Source organism: Loxodonta africana, chromosome 12, assembly GCF_030014295.1.
Source record: "Loxodonta africana isolate mLoxAfr1 chromosome 12, mLoxAfr1.hap2, whole genome shotgun sequence".
Lineage (NCBI taxonomy): Eukaryota > Metazoa > Chordata > Mammalia > Proboscidea > Elephantidae > Loxodonta > Loxodonta africana.
The window spans coordinates 57,762,119-57,783,130 of NC_087353.1; the positions used below are offsets into that span (position 1 = coordinate 57,762,119).

Below are 21,012 nucleotides of genomic sequence, written 5' to 3' on the forward strand. Positions count from 1 at the left end.
GGAGCAGAAAAATCACGGGGCTTCAGAGGAAAGGGGCATATGTGGTAGAATAAAACACAACAGCAGCCTCCTAAGATGCCAAAAATGCCTTGGGGTGCCTCAGGTGGACTGTCTGGGCCCTTATTTCCTAAACTACCCGATCACGAGAATCAGGCTGGCACTAACAACCAGACCAAACATCAGATTCTTCAAAAAGTGGTTTCCAAATTAATTTATTTAAAAACAAAAACCCTCACTTTTTTTCTTAACCCAAATGTCAAAGATTCTGTTCTGGTTGTCTCACTGGAAACCAGCAGTGGAGCCATGTCAGAACTGGCTCTGCAGATGGCTGCTCTGTGCTTCTCAAGAATGGGAATTTGATCCTGTCCAGCTGGGCCAAGGCTGATTGCTAGCAGATGTGCCATGAATCACTGCTGGAGACGGGGCACCACACTGCGATCTCACAGGCGACCACCAGGGGGTGTAAGACACACTGGGATGGAAGTCAAAGTTCCTGGCTAAGACGGAAATGGAAGACCCATCATTTTGGGGATCACCCTATCACCAAGACCTGCATAATTCTGGAGTGAGGAGGGGGCTCTATCAGATCAGCAATGCTTCCAGCTCAAAACTTTCCCCTGTGAGCCAGCAATGAACCAAGAAAGATGTCCCAGACTAGACCGCAGCCAAGCTCGAGTTACCCTGCACGGTCTCTGTGCTGCTTATGATTGAGTGTAGGGGCTCCTCCTTCTGCTCTTCAGCAGCCTGTGTGCCGTACGCCCGTCCCATAGGGACGTTAGCTGCAGCCAGGTTTCGCCAGGGGCTTTCTGACTGGACTGTGGTCCTCCAAGGACACAGAACTGGTTTTTCTAAAAGAGACAAAAGACAAAAAGAATCAATCAGACATCAGAAACAGAGTTATCTTTAAGTTGCTCACATCTAGTATGTCTAGCAAAAACCAATGTGGATTTTGTTTAAGGCAGGCTGTTGCTCAGAAGACCTAACTTTACCCAGGAGAAATCAAAAGTGACTGAATATTGTACGGCCAGCGCATGTTGCAGTGTGTGGTTTCAGTAACATACCCTCACATGTAACTAATATTATGCAAGTATAAGATGTTAGTGAGACAGCAGTGGTTGAGTGGTAAAATTCTCACCTTCCATGTAGGAGACCTGAGTTTGATTCCCGGCCAGTGCACCCCATGCACAGCCACCACCTGTTTGTCAATGGAGGCTAGAGTGTTGCTAGGATTCTGGACAGGTTTCAGGAGAGCTTCCAGAATAAGATGAACTACGAAGAAAGGCCTGATGATCTACTTCCGAAAATCAGCCAATGAAAACCCTATGGTCTGACCCCGTTGTGCATGGGGTCATGATGAGCTGAGGAGGGCTGACTTGATGCCAGCTAACAACAATGATAAGATATTGGGGTGTATCACAACCTCAAGGGCAAGGCAGTAGAAGATGGACAGGCCCTTCTGAAAACACTTCCCACATGAGCATGTTCCTCAGATGAGGTCTAGTATAAAAACCAGTTACTATATGGTGACCCCATATGTGTCAGAGCAGAACTGTGCTCCATTGGGTTTTCAATGACTGGTTTTGCAAAAGTAAATCACCAAGCTTTTCTTCCAAGGCACCTCTGAGTGCACTTGAACCTCAACCTTTTAGTTAGCCATCAAGCTTGTTAACGGTTTATACCACCCAGGGCCTCCTGAGATCTAGTATAAACCCACCACCAAACTCAAACATGCCTCGAACCCAAAATAATCTAAGTTACTGTTAAACTTACTGAAAGGAGAAAAAATATCTGCTCCCCTAAGAGGGATCCAAACTTTTACGCTTTAATATTCTCAAACAGTCTAGACATCCTCTAAAAGTTGACCGCGTTGTACACTTCAGAAACTGCACCTGCCTGTTTCCTACTCTTGCCTGCAGACGTGTAAATGACAGAAACGATTCAGAATGCCCAGAAATAAGGTGATGGTTTTTAAAATCAACACACCAACTTCCACATTCCTATGAGGTATAAAAACACGGTTATTTGTTAGGCTTAGTCCTGGATTTATAAATAACATAAGCCCAGCCTTTATAGCTAAGCAGAACACCTTGAAAACAATCTACCCCAACTCAGAAAAGACTCAATTTCCAAAGAGTCTAAGTACGTATTTCTCTGGGTCTAACAGCACCTTTCACTTTATCCATGTGGGTAAAAACAAACATGGGGGATTTCTTCTGGGATTGAGGAATGTTTGTTATTACAAGATTTAATGAATGTCTGCGCTGGGCCGAGTGCTGAAGCTCTTGCTCCCCTGGCGCACCCTCACACCCCAGCAGGGCCAGTGCTCCGTCCTAGGCCAGCTCCCAGCATGCAGTGTGGCAAGCCCCTGCCCAGTGGAGCCCGAGCCCTGTTGCTGCCTCCCCTGGCCCTCCCTGTCACAATGCCCAGGCCACATTCAATGAGACCCTGTGGATGTAAACAGGCTCCCCACAAATGTTGGGGACCACCTTCTCCTTTAAAGTACTGTAGAACTTGGGAAAGGAAACCAGGGAGGACTGAAATAAAGGAGTGACATCCTGAGGGAGGAAAGGCTGTTAGCCTTGAAGGACAGGGCCATAGAACACTGCGACTTTAGATACCCTGACATGAGTGGACATTCAAATCAAGAACAGTGAAGGAAAGCCTCTGGAAGAAAGATGAGCAGGAAACCCAGGGCTGAGGGCCAGCTGCATCCTCCACCTTGGCTTTGTGAGCAGCTTCATACATACTGGCCACCCGTGAAGAACTCCACGTCCAGTCCTCCTCCTTGGCTCTGTGAGCAGCTTCATACACACTGGCCACCCGTGAGGAATTCCTGTGTCCAATCCTCCCCTCTGCTCCCCCCACTCACCCTCATCATGTCTGATCCGGTAACAGGGAAGGACAGTGATGTCATCTTCTGGGGTCTTCTTCCAAGCAGTGACGTCCCCTTGCCCCCTTTTCCAGCTCCCCTGGCCTCGGCCCTCTCCGTCTATTTGGTCGGGTCCTTCAGCCCTCACACCGCCACGAGCTCACAGCTGCTGGCAGTGTTGGGCCCTCCAACCCATTCCTTCAATGACGACAAGTGTATCTTCCCACTGGGCTCAGCTTATTCCCCCAGGTTTCAGGGGACTTTTTTTTTTTTTTTTTTAATTCCTGACCACACAGCACGTCAGGCTGGCAGCAGAGGCCTCCCAAACCTCCAGAATCTATCTCCTTCTGCCTGAGCCAGCTGGCTTGCTGACTGTGCTCTGTGCCCTGCTGCCCCTCATGCCCTCACCTGCACACTGCACACCTGTATCCTGAAATCCTCCCACCCTCTTCCTATGCCATCTAGCTCAGCCTGGCACCAAAAAATCCAAACCCATTGCCGTCGAGTCAATTCCAACTCATAGTGAGCACTTAATCAATAACTGCTTGCAGGCCCTGACAACATTTTATAACATGCCACATCCTCAAGGAGAAATGCTGGTTTTCCATACTGGGGAATTTCATTTGAAATAAGTCCTGATTCATCCTGTTTGAAAAGAAGCAGCAGAATTTGCTAAACTGACCATTTCTCCCCACCTTCTGTACCACTCGTGTTCCACCATCTTCAGAGAGGAACAGGCTGCATTCCATCACAGTCTCGGCCAAAAACCATCCCACCCCAAGGAAAACCCAGAACTCAGGTTAAGACTGAAAACTGCAGAGGCTAAGGGTTCTCAGTATCTTGAGGCTCCCATAAACTACCTGTCTTAACTCGCTCCCAGAGAAAGAGAAATCTGAATGACTTATGGACTGAGTACTCTTTATTTCCAGTCTTTTACGCATGTATATTTTTAATCAAGACCACATCTGAGAGATCCTTCCATGTTAGTGCCTATAGAGCTGCTTATTCTTTTTAATGAACACACAGCCTTCCACTGGAATGGGTATATACCATCAAGTTTCTAACTAGTCCTCAACTGATGAACATTTAAACCGTTTCCAGTCTTTCAATATTAAAAATACTGCCCCAAAGTGATAGAGTTACGTACTGTTTGCTTGCTCCCCTTCATGGAAGAAAAGAAGGGGATATAGGAAAATTGGTGCAAAGGAAAGAGAGGATAAACCAGACAGTAATGAGACTGGCTACCTACAGGTGGTATGGGACCAGGATGGAAAAGAATGGGGACCGGTCAGGGATGAGGGGAGTGTGGCCTCCCGAGTACCCCTTTTTGCACGTTTGACTCATGGAGCCATGGTAGTGTTTCACATACCCCCCAAAATAAATAACCGACCCCCCACCCCTGGTGTGCAGGAGCCAAAATGAAGCACAAACAGTAACAAACGTGCACACTGTATTGGGAAGAATGCAGCCACCCTGATGGGATGGGGAAGAAGAGAACTAACCTAAGAAAACTTGGGAAAACAGCACTCTGACGGCACTGCATTGTCAGTATTATGAAGTTCTCCTCAAGAACTTCACACAGTTACTGTACTCCAGTTAGTAAGTTTGTTTTTCAAAGGGGGATGCATTAGCAATTCTGAGATGACTTTATATATATATTTGTTGTTAGGTGCCATTGAGTAGGTTCTGACTCATAGCGACAATAGTACAAAACACTACCCAGTTCTACGCCATCCCCACAATTGTTATGCTTGAGCCCACTGGTGCAGCCACTGTGTCAATCCATCTCATTGAAGGTCTTCCTCTTTTTCACAGACCCTCTACTTTACCAAGCATGGTGTCCTCCTCCAGGGATTAATCCCTCCTGACATGTCCAAAGTATGTGAGACGAAGTCTTGCCATCCTTGCTTCTAAGGAGCCTTCTGTCTGTACTTCTTTCAAGACAGATTTGTTCATTCTTCTGGCAGTCCATGGTATATTCATTAATTCTTTGCCAACACCATAATTCGAAGGCATGAAAATGTATATATTATGTATATACTAAGATCCAGCAAATAAGTATATTGTTGATAAGGAGAGTCTAGGTTTCTCACTATTGAAGAGTAACAAATAAGGAAAGGAGAGACTGGCGTTAGAGGTATCAGTATGCACTCGGGAGCTGGGCTGCTAACCAAAAGGTCAGATGTTCGAATCCACCAGCCACTCCTTGGAAATCTATGGGGAGTTCCACTCTGTCCTACAGGGTCTCTATGAGTAGGAATCGACTCGACAGCAATTTGGTTTGGTTCTTTTTTTTTTCAACCAAACCCACTGCAGTCGAGTTGATTATGACTCAGCAACCCTGCAGGACAGAGGAGAACTGCCTCATAGGGTTTCCAAGGATGTTATCTTTACAGAATCAGACTGCCACATCATTCTCCCATGGAGTGGCTGGTGGGTTCCAACTGCCGACCTTTCAGTTAGCATCCCGGTGCTTTAACCACTGTGCTAAGAGGGCTCCTGTAGATAAATATAGATATTAGATTTGATATATATATATAGTAGAGATATACTTTTTATGTATATAAACTAGAGAGCTAGTTTTTATTAATCATCCATCCACCAATCATTGGATTTAGTAATAAACACTGAAGTGTGTGTGTATGTGAGAGTGAGTATATATGTATACGTCTCCTAGCTTTGCCTGCTAAGAAGGCCTAGAAGCAACCACACAGTAACCGTAAACACACCTAACATTACTCTAAGCAACTAACTGTCCCAGTTTGGCACTTGATAGCCCCACGTCCTGGGAAACACCTCAGTCCCAGGCAAACTGGGATGGCTGGTCACCCTCCTCAGCACCCTTATCTTGGTTTTTAAATACCATTCTCCAATAAAAGGAACCAGACCTCTTTGGAGAATGTACAAGATGAACCTGGAACGCCTCCTAGGGCCAAAAAGTAAGGACGTTCTCAGAAATGATGGGGGTGCATCAGAAGAACATAGGATCCAACTTGAAGGTGCTCCAAATGGCAAAATCTAGTACAGTTTGGGCAACAAAATAATGATAGAACGAGTTATAAGCCAGCAAATAAAATAAATATTAGTCTATATTGATATATATGTACAAGCAATGATGGAAACAGAAAACCCCCAGTAGGAAAACACCACAGCAGTGACCGGCAGCCATGAATTATGGATAGATGTTTAAGGAACGGTGAGAAACAGAATGCATAATCTCACAGCACCCCCACAAAATACTTATTAACTTCAAAGGGAAGAACAGTAACTTTATTGTGGACAAAGCTGGCAGACACCCCCTAATTCAGTGATCACAGTTAACCTCATCAGGAGTAAGATACAGTAAAACCTGTGAAAGCGGGAACCTGTGTAAGGCAGAAACCTGTCAGAGAAGGAGAACTCAAATATTTTCCACTAAAATGAGTGACAGAAAGTGCTAAGACTGCACCCTGTCCAGGGTGGGAAACTTGCAAGATCCAGAAAAACAAGGCAGTCCCGACCAGGTCCGGCTCTCACAGGTTCACGGTATATCAACACCACGTAACTCCTGATGCCACGAGAGGGCAGGGCATCCCTTCTAAGAGACTCTGGCCAAAAATGCATCTCAATCTAACCTCGAGAAGATGTCAGACAAGCCCAAAGTGAGGGGCATTCTACCAAACACCCAGCCAGCGCTCTTCAAAAGCGTCCAGTCCTGAAAGAGCAAAGGCGACTGACTGAGGAGCTGTCACAGAGGGAAGGAGGCACGATGACGAAATGCAAAGTGGGTCCTGAACTGGGTGCTGGACCAGACAAAGGGCAGGTGGGAGAAAGCTGGTTAAATTCAGTAAGATCCGTAGATAACCTAATAGCACTATATCGGTGTTAACTTCCAGTTTTCAACATTTGTAGCCTCGGGAAAACTAGGTGAAGAGTAAGGGAACTCCGTATTATTTTTGCAACTTCCCTTAAGTATTCAATTATTTCAAAATAAAAGTTTCAGAAGTAAAAATACTCCAATGACTATTCTTGTACATATGTCATTTCATTTATGCATGAGTATATATCCAGAAATAGAATCGCAGGGTCCAGGGTTAAGTCCATTTTTAACTGTTGTTAGATGCTATTGAGTCAATTTCGACTCATAGGAACCCCATGTGACAAAGTAGAACTGCCCTCTATGGTTTCCTAGGTTGTAATCTTTACAGTGGTAGAGGGTCAGCGAAAAAGAGGAAGTCCCTCAACAAGACGGACAGACACAGTGGCTGCAACAATGGGCTTAAACACATCAAGGATTGTGAGGATGGCGCACAACCAGGCAGTGTTTCGTTCTGTTGTACGCAGGGTTGCTAAGAGGAAGAACCGACTCAACGACACCTAATAACAACACAACAACAATCTTTATGGAAGCAGATCGCTAGGTCTTTCTCCCATAAACCCAGAGATGTTGCCAAATTACCCTCCACAGAGACTGTGTCAGTTTACATTTCCAACAACATATGAGAGTATATGTCACTCTACACTCCTGCCAAGACAGTATTACTGATATTAAACTTTTGGATTTTTGCCCATCAGTTAGGTAAAAATTTCACTGGAGTTTGCATTTACATTTCTCTTTTTATGAGCAAGATTGGGCACCTTTCCATATTTTAAATTGTTTTCTCTTTCCTTTTATGTTATTGGACTGTTGCGATCCTCTGACCATTTTTCTATTGCATTTTTAATCTTTTTCTTACTGATTTGTAGGAGCTTTTTATATATGAAAGAAATTAGCCTTTTGTTTGTAAAGGCTCTCTTCACTCTAAGATGAAAACCCAGTTTTTCCATGTTTCATTTTCCCTAGCCTTTTATGTTTTCCCCCCACTTAATACACAGAATATTTTTGAAAGGACTTAATATGCTGTGTATGATGATAGCAAATATAAGTCCTCGGTGTTAGGAAAGGAAAAAAAGAACAGTCCACAGTTCCAACCAGAACTTCAACACTTTCCATCATAATTCCAAGATTGCATTAATCCACAGCACCATTAAGAGTAGATTTGACTTCAGGTTAACAGAACTCCAACCAGTGGTGCAATAAATCTGCCTGAACCAGAGACCAAACACACTATCTACACAGTATCTGTCTTCATGTTTCCCCCACACCCTAAAAGAAAAACCACAAACCTCAATGCCAGGCTACGGTGTCTTACTGTCAAACTATTCAGTGGTTTAGGGTCCCACAAAATGGGAAGCACTGATAGCTTGAGTCTGACACCACAAACACGAGCATGTACACATGCGCCCATGCACACACACACACAATGGCCAGTGCACATTCTCTTTCCCCTACCAACATCCACACCCCTTCTCTCCATCTGAACTGCTTCAGGACCCAGCTTGCAGCCCTCTCTTCCACCAGGGCCTCCCTGATCCCTGTAGTTCACAGTAACCTCTCCCTACTGTGGATTTATAACACTGATTTTCCAAGCTGCTCATTTAAAATTGCCATTCTATGCTGGCTTGTGGCATTTCTTCTACTATTAATATTTTGCTAATGTATAACTTATCTCAAGGAGCCCTGGTGGCAAAACACGCTCGGCTGCTAACCAAAAGGTTGGTAGTTCAACCCCACTCAGCTGCTCCACAGGAGAAAGAGCTGGTATTCTACTCCCATGAAGATTACAGCCTAGGAAACCCTGTGGGGCAGGTCTACTCTGTCACAAAAAGTAGTTCCTCTCTCCACTTGTTAGGAGTCAGAATCGACTTGATGGCACCCAACAACAACATATCTTATCTCACCAGATTAGGGCAGGAGCTAGCTTGTATTTCTTAGTATCAAACTCTTTGAAGGCAAGAACTTCCATACTCCTTTGTATGCCAAAACATCGAATACGGAAGCTGCTCTCTTTACAAACGTTCAACTTTTCACAAATGCAAACATCAGTACACTCAAGCGGAAGCACATGCTCTCAGTCAACAGGTGGCATTAGTGGTTCTGCAAGACCAGGTTTGCCTAGTTCGCAGGAATTTAAAAAGCAACTGCCTACAGGGGCCACAGGAGGAAGGCAGATGAGGACAATCATACCGAGTATTGTAGCTCTTTTTTTTAAATCACATATCTTTTCTATATATCAGCTTGTTTCACAATGCCATCTTATAAATTACGCTCTTGACATACAGAAACACTAGTATTTTAAGCTGTGAGAAATATGCTTACTGTTTTTCTGGAAGTACATATCCCTATCAGACAATCTCCCATTTTCCTATGTGTGATAGGTATAAGAAATATCTCACTTTTCATCTTAAAGCTGCTACACGGTGTCACTTCAGTATGACTGAGCAGCATCCCACCACACCAACCCTCCCTCATCGTCCAACCATGAGCTAGGTAGGAACTGAAGGCTCTGGAGAATAAAGAAAAGCAGGCAGAGGAGGGAGGAGGGGGCAGTAGAGGATGAGGGTGAGTTGAAATTAACTCAATGAAGGGTAGCTAAAACTCCAAGAGGAAATATATACTTTTTCTGGCCTGAAGAACCAGGGGAGAGCTTGGGGCAACCACTGATGCTGGAAAATGAAGGGAGGCTCCCAGCAAGGAGAGAGACAAGGGGGATCCCAAATTCTGTGAATTGTTGTTAGTCGATTCCAACTCATAGCAGCCGTGCCTACCACAGAATGAAACACTGCCCAGTCCTGCGCCGTGCTCACAATCGTTATGCTTAAGCCCACTGTTGCAGCCATTATGTCAATACATCTCATTGAGAGTTTTCCTCTTTTCCGCTGACCCTGCACTTTATCAAGCATGATGTCCGCCTCCAGGGGACTGATCCCTCCTGACATGTCCAATGTATGTAAAATGCAGTCTAGCCATTCTTGCTTCCAAGGAGCATTCTGGCTGTACTTCTCCCAAGACAGATTTGTTCGTTCTTTTGGCAGTCCATATTCTTCGCCAACACCACAATTCGAAGGCGTCAATTCTTCTTCGGTCTTCCTTACTCACCGTCCATTTTTCACATGCATATGATGCGATTAAAAATACCATGGCTTGGGTCAGGCACACCTTAGTCTTCAAGGTGACATCTTTGGTTTTCAACACTTTAAAGAGGTCCTTTGCAGCAGATTTGCCCAATGCAAGGCAACTTTTCATTTCCTGACTGCTGCTTCCATGGCTGTTGATTGTGGATCCAACTAAAATGAAATCCTTGACAACTTCAATCTTTTCTCTGTTTATTATGATGTTGCTTATAGGGCCAGTTGTGAGGTTTTTGTTTTCTTTATGTTGAGGTATAATCCATACTGAAGGCTGTGGTCTTTGCTCTTCATTAGTAAGTGCTTCAACTTCTCTTCACTTTCAGCAAGCAAGGTGGTGTCATCTGTATAACCCAGGTTGTTAATGAGTCTTTCTCCAATCCTTATGCCCCATTCTCCTTCATATAGTCCAGCTTTTCAGATTATTTGCTCAGCATACAAATTGACTAGGTATAATGAAAGGATACAACCCTAACACACACCTTTGCTGACTTTAAACCAATCAGTATCCCCTTGTTCTGGCTGAACAACTGCCTTTTGATCTATGTACAGGTTCCTCATAAGCACAATTAAGTGGTCTGGAATTCCCATTCTTCGCAATGTTATCCATAATTTGTTATGATCCACACAGTCGAATGAGGGAGCAGGAAAGCAGTAGGACGCAGATTCCAAATTCTCGTAAAAATACCAGACTTAATGGTCAGACTGGGACTAGAAGGACCCCAGAGGTCATGGTCCCCAGACCTTCTGTTAGCCCAAGACAGGAACCATTCCAAAAGCCAACTCTTCAGACAGAGATTGGACCAGAATATGAGATGGAAAATGTTAGTGGTAAAGAACAGACTTCTTGGATCAAGTAGACACATGAGACTGTGTTGGCATCTCCTGTCTGGAGGGGAGATGAGAGGGCAGAGGGGGATGGAGCTGTCCAAATGGACACGAGAAGAGAGAGTGGAGGGGAGGGGTGTGCTGTCTCATTGCTGGGAGAGCAATTAGGAGTGTATATCAAGGTGCGTATAAATTTTTATATGAGTGACTGACTGGATTTGTAAGCTTTCACTTAAAGCACAATAAAAATTAATTAAAAAAAAAAAACAGAAAGAAAAAAAAAAACCCAATAAAAACAACTACTCTTCAGAGGAATATAAGAGAATCCAGAGAATACACAGATAACATTCACAATGTCCAGGATACAACCCAAAATTAGTGGACATAGAGAGAAACAAAAAAATATGATCCATGCTTAGAAAAGCAACTAGCAATGGAGGCTAATCCCAAGAAGATTAGATATTGGAATCAGGAAACAAGTTTTAAAAATGGCTGCTATAGCAATGCTCACTGACAAAGTAAAATATGCTTGAAATGAAAGCAAAGATGGGAACTCTCAGAAACAAACTATAATAAAAGAAGCAAATGGAAATTCCAGAAATAAAAACTACTGTATCTGAAATTGAAGGAGCCTTGATGGTGCAGTGGTTAAGTGCTCAGCTGCTAATTGAAAGGTTGGCAGTTTGAACCCACCAGAAGCTCTGCAACAGAAAAGACCTGGCAATCTACTCTCATAAAAATAAAAGCCAAGGAAACCCCATGGACAATTTTAATAAAAAGCAACTGGACAGCACACAACAACATCTGAAATTAAGAACAACAACAAAAACTAGAGAGGTTTAACAACAGATTGAAGATGTCAGAGGAAAGAGTATATGAACTTACAGATAGATCAATAGAAAGCATCCAGTCGGAAAACAGAGACAAAAAAAAAAATAAAAAGAAGGATTAATAATCAAATGAAGAGAGATTCAGGGATCTCTGAGACATTATAAAAAAGTATAACATGTGTGTAACTGGAGTCCCAGAAAGGGAAGAAAAAGAGTACGGGGCAAAAGAAAATATTTGAAGAAATAATGACTGAAAGTTGCCCAAATTTGACCAAAGATGTAAATTTACAGATTCAAGAAACTCAGTGAACCACTAAACATATATAAAAATACATTTAGGCACATCATAGTCAAACACTGAAAACCAAAGAGGAAAGATTTTACATGGGAGAACAATGATAACTTTTCATAGAAATTATGGGAGGCCAAAAGACAGTGGCATGACATATGTAAAGTCTTAGATAAATAGCAAAGCTGCACTACAAGAAATGTCCCAGGAGCCCTGACAGCTCAGTGGTTAAGAGCTTGGCTACTAACCAAGAAGTTGGCAGTTTGAATGCACCAGCTGCTCCTCGGAAACTTTCCAGTATAACTAGATGGTGTACCACCACTGACTCCTCTGATAGCGATTACAATACAGGGTCCCAGATAGAGCTGGAGAAAAATCTAGAACAAAATCCTAACTCAAAAAAAAGACCAGGCTTACTGGCCTGACAGACACTGAAGAAATCCCAAGAGTATGGCCCCCAGACATCCTTTTAGCTCAATAATGAGGTCACTCCTGAGGTTCATCCTTCATCCAAAGATTAGACAGGCCCATAAAACAAAACGAGACTAAAGGGGCACACCAGCCCAGTGGCAAGGACTGAAAGGCAGGAGGGGACAGGAAAGCTGGTAATAGGGAACCCAAGGTTGAGAAGGGAGAGTGTTAACACTTTGTGGGGTTGATAACCAATGTCATAAAACAGAATGTCTATGACTGTTTAATGCGAAGCTAGTTTGTTCTGTAAACCTTCATCTAAATTAAAAAAAAAAAAAACTTTTAGCTATGTTTGGGTTAACTTGGCCATGTGAATTTACCTTTTCAAATGTAGATTTTATCAAAAATCTAAATAGAGGTCAAATAATTCCGCTGTAAATGTAACATTCGAATTGAGATGTGGAAGGGCAAAATATACAGAGTTTGGGAGACCCTGTGCACGCAAAAAAAAAGCATGTAAAACATCTTGTTAATAATTTTATATTGATTACATGTTGAAACAAAATATTCTGGATATAGTGGATTAAATAAGTAAAAAAAGATAGAAATGCTCCAGCTCTTCAGGCTGAATAGAAACGTCAGATGGAAACCTGGATCTCTAGGAAGGAGTGCCGAGCGTGGGAAATGGTACCTTGAGGTAAATACAAAAGTGCTTTTCTCTTAATTTCTTTAAAATATATATGACAGTTTAAAGCATAAATTAAAGTACTGTCTCACTGAGTTTATAACATGTGTACATGTCATATATATGACAGTATAACATAAAGGCCTGGGTCAGGGGAAAAGAATGCACGTACTATAGGGTCGCTATGAGTCGGAATTGACTCAAGGGCACTGGGTTTTTTCTGGGACATAGTTGCAAAGTTTTTACATTTTATATAAAGTACATTAATACATCAATAACTCTAAAATAGGCTGAAAATCTATACTGCAATCCCCAAAGCAACCAATTAAAAAAAAAAAAAGCAAAGAGACATAGCTAAAAAAAAATTAGGTGCATAAAATGGAATTTGCAAAAAATATTTACTGGATCCAGAAGGCAGGAAATGAACTAGAGTTTTAAAAAAGAGAGAGAGTTGGGCCAAATTAAAAACAAACAATACAATAGTAGAGATGAACTCAACTACATCAAAAATTACATTTTGTCACAATAAAAATTAAAAAAAAATTACATTTTGTGTTAATGGACTAAATCATCCATTTATACAGCAAAGGTAGAGTTGATTATATGCTGTCTACAAAATACTTTAAATATAAAGAAATAGGTAGATAGTAAATGGATGGAAAAAGATATCCCATGCAGAAAAGAAAGCATAAGGAGGCTGGAGTGGCTATATTACTATCAAATAAAATAGACATCAAAATAAAAAGTATTTCTAGAGAAAAAGGAAGACATTTCAAAATGATACAAGGGACAATTCAGAAAAACTTAATCACAAATCTGTATGTACCTAATAACAGAGCTTCAAAATATCTGAAGCAAAAACTAACAGAGTTATACAGAGTAAAAGACAACTCTACAATCATCAGAAATTTTAACAACCCTCTCTCAACAAGTGACAGAACTATACAAAGAAAAAAATTAAAACATAGATGATCTGAACTACACTATGAAACACTTCGACTTAATGGATATTTACAGAATTCCTCACATTTTTTTCAAGTGCACAAGGTACATTCATTCACCAAGACAGATCATCATAAGCTAGGCCACAAAACAAGTCTCGATAAATTTAAAAAGACTGAAATCACAGCACAAGTTCTCTGACCACAAGGGAATTAAGTTAGAATTAATAATAAGATATCTAGGAAAACCCCGAGTATTTGGAAATTAAACAACACATTCTAAATGATCCATGGGTCAGATATGAAGCCAAAAAGGAAATTAGTAAACAGTCAAACTGAATGAAAATACAACATATTAAAAACCATGAAATGCTATATATTAAAAAGTCGTAGAGCAGAACGCAGAAGGAAATTTATAGCTTTAAATGACTGCATTAGAAAAGAAAAATCTAAAAAATCAGCGCCCTAAGGTTTCACCTTAGGAAAAGCGCGAAGTCAAATCAAAGAAAGTATGAGGGAGAAAACGGCAAAGACAAACATCACTGAAATAGAAAACAGGCACATGGAGAAAATTAACAAAACCAAAGTCGATTCTTTAAAAACATTAAAAAAAAAAAATTGATAAACCACTAGCAAAACTGATCAAGAAGAAAAGAGAAGATATCAATTACCAACATCAGGAATGAATGTGGTGTTATCACTACAAATCCTACAGACATTTAAAAAATAAGGGAACACTCTGAACAACTTCAGGAGCCCTGGTAGCTCAGTGGTTAAGCATTCAGCTGCTAACTGAAAGGTTGGTGGTTCAAACGCACCAGCTGCTTCAAGAGAGAAAGATGTGGCAATTTGCTTCCATAAAGATTACAGCTTAGGAAATCCCACCAGGCAGCTCTACTCTGTCCTATAAGGTTGCTCTGAGTCGGAATCGACCCAACAGCAATGGGTTTGGTTGTTTATTTATTTATTTATTTATTTTAATTAACAACTTTATGCCAAGAAATTTGACAGCTTAGGTGAAAATAAACAAATTCCTTGGAAAAAAAATGAAACTTAGCAAAAGTGACAGGGGATGAAAAAGAACACTGAATTGGCTTATACTTAAGAAAGTGAATTTCTTCTCAGAAACCTTTCCACAAATAAAATTCCGGGACCAGCCAGTTTCACTGAATTCTACCAAACATAAGAAACAACACCAATCACATATAAACTGTTTCAAAAACAGAAAACCAAAAAAACAAACCTATTGCCTTCAAGTCAATTCCGACTCATAGCAACCCTACAGGGCAGAGTAGAACTGCCCCACAGGGTTTCCAAGAAGTGGCTGGTGGATTTGAACTGCTAACCCTTTGGTTAGCAGCCAAGGTCTTAACAACTGTGCCACTGGGGCTCCTCAGAAATAGAAAAAGAGGGATTATTTCCCCCACAAGTTTTATGAGGACAGCGTAACTCAAAGTTATAACTGACAAAGACATTGCACACAAACACACACACAATAGACCAATAACCTCATGAACACAGACACAGAGGCTCTTAATAAAATACTATCAAATAAAATCTAGTAATATATAAAAATGACACTACATCATGACCAAGTAGAGTTTATTCCAGGAATGCATGGTTGGTTTAACACTAGAAAATCAATTACTGTAATTTGCTATACAAAAAAATAACAGCAAAAGAAATGGCACTGACCGGGGCTCAGTATCGAGGGTCAGCAGGGAGCAGTGGGGACTGGAGCAAACTGGAGAGTGCACACCCCATCTACAGGAGGCACTGCTGCCACTACATTCCAAGACTGTTGTCACTGTGAAAGGTAGGACAAGATACACAGAATTTTTAATTTTTCAAAAGTAAGAAAATCAAAGATTTATGTGAAATTTTCCAATTTTAAAGGTCTGCAAATAATTTTAAAGAGTTTGGGCCCAACAAAACTCATTTATACATCACAATTAGCCTGTGGGTCGCTAGTCTGCAACTCTCTTTTACAGAGTTTCAGTTAGCTTTTGTGTTTAGTTTTGAGGTATTTACCTTGGGATGTCTGGTACATACAAAAGCAGTGGAAATGTACAACAAAGAGGTATACATGGAAACAAGGCTGTAACTACAAAAGGAGGAAGGAGAAAAAAAAGCAGCGAGAAAACAAGCATTGTAAGTGCATACAAGATAACTCATCTGACAACAGGAATGGTTCTGAAGGACAATGAGTGAGACTTGCAACATATGAGAAATGACAGTGCCAAGTCCGGGCTGACATTCATTCATCAAGAGAAGACAAAGAAAAGTAAGCGGTGAAATTGAAAATTTTTTCAAGTGTGGCTAGAAGCTACTATTAATGCAAGGTTAATTCAAGAGAATATTAGCAGTTCATTTGAGGTCTTAGAAGCTAAGCTTGGTCAAAGTTCATCAATGAAACTTGTTACAAGTCACAGACGGTGCAGAGTTGAAGACTTTATTTCAATCTGCCCAAAGCTAAAGTGAGAGATAAACACGGACCCTTGGAGAGACCATAAAGAAGGGGTAACTGGCCCCCACAGATTTTCAATTTCAACTGTTCTGAGAAAAGGATACCCACCAGGAAGTTTACCAGCAATGAGAAGAGGCTCACACTCCTGCTTGATAGAAGCGTGTCAAGGAAAGCTTTTAGAAGTGCAGGTGATCTTTATGATCTTGGGGTAAATCACAGGTTGAAGAGCTTCTTTTGTAAAGGGCCAGGTAGTAAATATTTCGGGCTTTGTGGGCCACGTGGTCTCTGGTGCAACTAGACACCTCTGCCATTGTAGCAGGAAAGCAATGACAGACAATATGCAAATAAACGGGCAGGGCTATGTTCCAATACAACTTTATAAAAACAGGTGATCTGGCCCATGGGCCATAGATAGCCAATTCTTGGAGTTAATCATAAAGGAAAAGACAGATAAATTTTTGACTTCATTAACAACTTGTTTACCCCCCCCAAAAAAATGAAAACCCAAAAAAACTACCATAAACAGTGAAATGATGAGCCACAAACTGAAAGAACGTATTTGTAACATGTATCAATTGACAAAGGATTAATACCCACAATAAAGAAAATATACCATCTAGTGTTTAAAGGTAAATTATCAGACATGGTAACAAAAGCTCAAGCAGCTAAAGACAAAATAGTTAGACGAGACTTCATAAAAATTAAATACTTTTGTACACCAAAGGACTTTATCAACAAAGTGAAAAGACAACCTACAGACTGGGAGAAAATTTTGGGAACCCTATGTGAGATACCCATTGCCAATGAGTCGATTCCAATTCATAGCAACCCTACAGGACAGAGCAGAACTGCCCCAGAGGGCTTCCAAGGCTGTAATCTCTACAGAGGCGGACTGCCACATCTTTCTCCTGAACAGTGGCTGGTGGATTTGAACCGCTGAACTTTCAGTTAGCAGCTGAGTGCTAACCAGGCAGAAGCAGCCCTGGAGTAGCCACCCCAAGGAATAGGGTGGGCCAGCACTGGAGAGCCAACTGTAGGTTCCGGGGAGGCGTCCAGAGCAGCAAGCGGAGCCAGCTTCTGGAGGTCCCAACACTAAGGAAAGTCCAGTAAGGGGGCAGAGAGAGTTAATCTCCAGGCATGGGCTATTCAGAGCGACAGACCCAGAACAAAGTGGAGGGCCCAGAAGCAGAAGACACCACCAGGATTCCATGGAACAACTGACCTTGAAGAGCCTGCTGGGATGTGACTCGTGTACCCTTGTGTGAGAGTGAATAAGCCAGTAGGCTCCAGTTCTGGGGAGCCTGGCATAAGGCACACTACCCAGACAGGCTCGCGTTCCACGTGGATTTCAGGAACATGGAAAAGCCCAGTGTGGAGAGAATCAAGGTTTAAGATCAAGGGCTGCGGTGAAAGAAGCAGGGTAGACTTAAACCAAGTGCTGAGATGTGGGCATCTCCTTAAACCCTCCTCAAAGAGTTTAAGCGCTGACTTAGAGCTGTGCTTGCAGGTATCCAGTGAGCTCAGGTGCAGGGAAGAAGGGGCTGGGCAGGCCCTGGCTGGCACAGCTCCACCCCATCAACATTCCCCTGATGGAAGGCCCCCCACTTGGGCATTTCCCTCCAACTGAAACCACAGCTAATCTTCACTAACTCAGATGGTGGGAGAGATGCCAACAGAACACGAAGCCTCACTTTCACAGCCAACTGCAGATTCAGAATGCCTTGGGGACAACATGGGACAGCTGCTTTGGGAGTGGGAGGCAAGCACGAAATTCTCTTCTTCACTAAGTCTATTCAAATAAGTTTTCGTTTTTCTCTCACTTTTCACTGGATACCACAGGTTATTCATTCATATCTGTATTTTCTCCATTTTGTTTCTTAAGTTCTGTAATTACCTCAAATAGGAATTTTTTTAAATATGTCAATATTCTAGACAGAAAGTTCTTCACTTTCTACCTTAGTATCTAAGTTCTTACCTCTGAGCTCTCGAACATTTTCACTATTTCCTAAACTTTCTTATGCTTCAGGGCCTGTTCTAAGCATTCTCTACTAAGCTACACTGATTTTTTTTAACAAGAAACAGTAACTGCTTGAATACAATAAAACAAAAAAGGGGGGTGTCTTTGAACGGTCAAAATTTATGACATATAACTCACACACCAAGCTTCAATTATAGACGACTATTTGTGTCCCTACACAAAAACTTTTTTTTAAAAAATGTTAACACTCCAGTAAGCTTTATTATCCAGTTTCTCAATCCACATACGAAAACTGGTAAAGGGGGAGGGCACCCAGCTCCAAAGAGGCCTGACAAGATAAAGGAGACCAAAAATCCTAAGTAAAAAGTAGGCAGAAGAACTCAAAAGGCAGTTTCAGCGTGAGGACATTTACAGGCAAAGATTCTCCACACCGAATGGCCTTGCAGGGTATTATAACCACACCAAATGCCGGTGCGTCAACTCTGAATCAGCGACCCTATGTCTGTCAGAGCAGAACTATGCGTCACGGGGCTTTCAATGGCTGATTCTTCCAAGGAGATCACCAGCCCTTTTCCCAAGGTGTCCCTGGGGGGACTCAAACCTCCAACCTTTTGGTTAGAAGCCGAGAGCATTAACCACTTGCACCACTCAGGGACCCCATGTACTACAACAGCAGACAGTAAGCTTACAGCCATCACCAAAAAAAAAAAAAACAAACTCGTTGCCGTCGAGTTTATTCCGACTCATAGCAATCCTACAGGACAGAGTAGGACTGCCCCACAGAGTTTCCAAGGAGCACCTGGTGGATTCGAACTGCCAACCTTTGTGGTTAGCAGCTGTAGCACTTAACCACTATACTACCAGGGTTTCCACAGCCATCACGGTGACCCTGAAAACATCAAGGAAGGTTCAGTTGTAAGCCATCTAATGATTATGCCAAGCCTTTTAGGAAGACTTCTAATCATAATGCTTCAATTGAAATGTTTTACTACTTTAAAAGTAAGCTTCGTGGAAAATTCCCTTAGGCACTCCATTTCTGATAAATGCTGGAATAAGGCACTGGTGTGCGAACTAAAATGGCAATGTGCTCCATTAATTTCCCTTTCACAGGCTCAATCAGCTCACCTGGAGTGTCCGGTTACGTTAGAGTTGTACTCGTCTGTTTTGTTCTTAATGGTAATGCTATATGTTCCTTTGTTCCTTTTAAATACAGTATTCATTTTGGCTATCTCGAAATTAATGTATTATATTCCAATCACGTTTCTTGATTATATGGCCAATAAATAGCTGAGCCATTCTTTTAAAATTACTTACACCCATGACTCAGCTACATGTGCTTTCAATTTACCTAATCTATAGGCATTCACAAGGAGCCCTGGTGGTGTAGTGGTTAAGCACTCACCTGCTAATTAAAAGGTCAGCAGTTCGAATCCACCATCTACTCCGTGGGAGAACGTGTGGCAGCCCTGCTTTCATAAAGATTAAAAAAAAAAGCCCAGTGTCATCGATTCGACAGCTTTGGAAATCCTATGGGGCAGTTCTACTCTGTTCTATAGAGTCATTGTGAGCTGGAATCAACTCGATGGCAACAGGTTTTTTTATGGAATGACAAGACCTCCCAAGTAGACACTGGTTCTCCAAGCTACGGCTTTCACATCTATAATTTCTAATGGCTTTAGCAGAAATAACCAGCCGCACCAGAAATAAACCTTCTGAAATTTACCTTTATCCAGTGCTACAGAGCTACAGGGAAGTCTTTGAGGACTAAGCAAACAGCAGCTTCCTTGCCTATCAGGGCAAGCCTCCCATATCAAGACCGAAAAGAATGGTGTTGAGGAAAAACTCCAGCTGGCGACATTTAGGACACCAAAATGGAATCCAAGAACATTCTCTGGCTTGGAATCTAAAGCATTTCACTTGACTGTGCCTTAGATACATTTTCACTCACTTTAAAGATCGCTTACACATCTTGGTATCTTGCTTTGAGACAAGGACACAAACATCCCGGTCTCGGTAATATCATCTCCTTTATTTAAATCACCGAGTTTGTCATGTTATGATCTGGCATTTACTGACGTTTTGGGGGTGAGAAATGTTTACTTTCTGACACTGTTTTCTCATCAACTTGACTTTCTCTCCCTCCTTCCTTCAAACTGTACTCCCTTTCTTCTTGTGAAAAAAAAAACAAAAACAAACCCATTGCTGTCAAGTCAATTCTGACTTATGGCAATCCTACAAAACAGAGTACAACTGCCCCATAGGGGTTCCAAGGCTGTAATCATTATGGAAGCAGACTAACACATCTCTCTCCCGAGGAGCAGCTGGTGGGTTCGAACAACCAACATTTTCAGTTAGCAGCGAGTGCTTTAACCACTGCAAAACGAGGGCTCCTTTCTTCTTGCCAGGGAACAGCAAAACATAGAACACTTGGAGGTGTGTTAGTTCTGGTCAGCTACTCAAACAGCAGCCAGAAAGGCCTTTACTTGGGTTGGCTGGTTCTTTTTCACACTGCTCAGACAACTCAGCTAATCCTAAATGTGCCTCCCACAGCTGAAGTCCCCTCGTCCCACCTCCTCAGTCTCTGTGGTTGGCCCTAAGCCCAAGCACCGTGGCTTCTATCGACGGCAAGAACTGGGCATGCCACTGTGGTCCTGAAACAGGCTGCTCAGCCATATCTTGAATGGCACCTGAGCCGATTTTTTTTTTCCTTCTTCTTTCGCTCCTTTC

General features: G+C 42.1%; 1 protein-coding gene across 4 annotated transcripts in view; it reads right to left on the reverse strand.

Annotated features, from left to right (window-relative positions):
* Positions 1-21,012, reverse strand: part of TRAP1 (TNF receptor associated protein 1) — an 83,087-nt gene that overhangs the window by 57,511 nt on the left and 4,564 nt on the right. For 3 of the 4 annotated variants that reach the window (XM_064295491.1, XM_064295488.1, XM_064295490.1), the window contains exon 2: positions 681-848. In XM_064295491.1, coding sequence (XP_064151561.1) covers positions 681-848 — 168 coding nt within the window. Of the gene's footprint in view, positions 1-680; positions 849-15,535; positions 17,193-21,012 lie in introns of those variants that run through there. The other variant, XM_064295489.1, reaches the window with a different exon arrangement.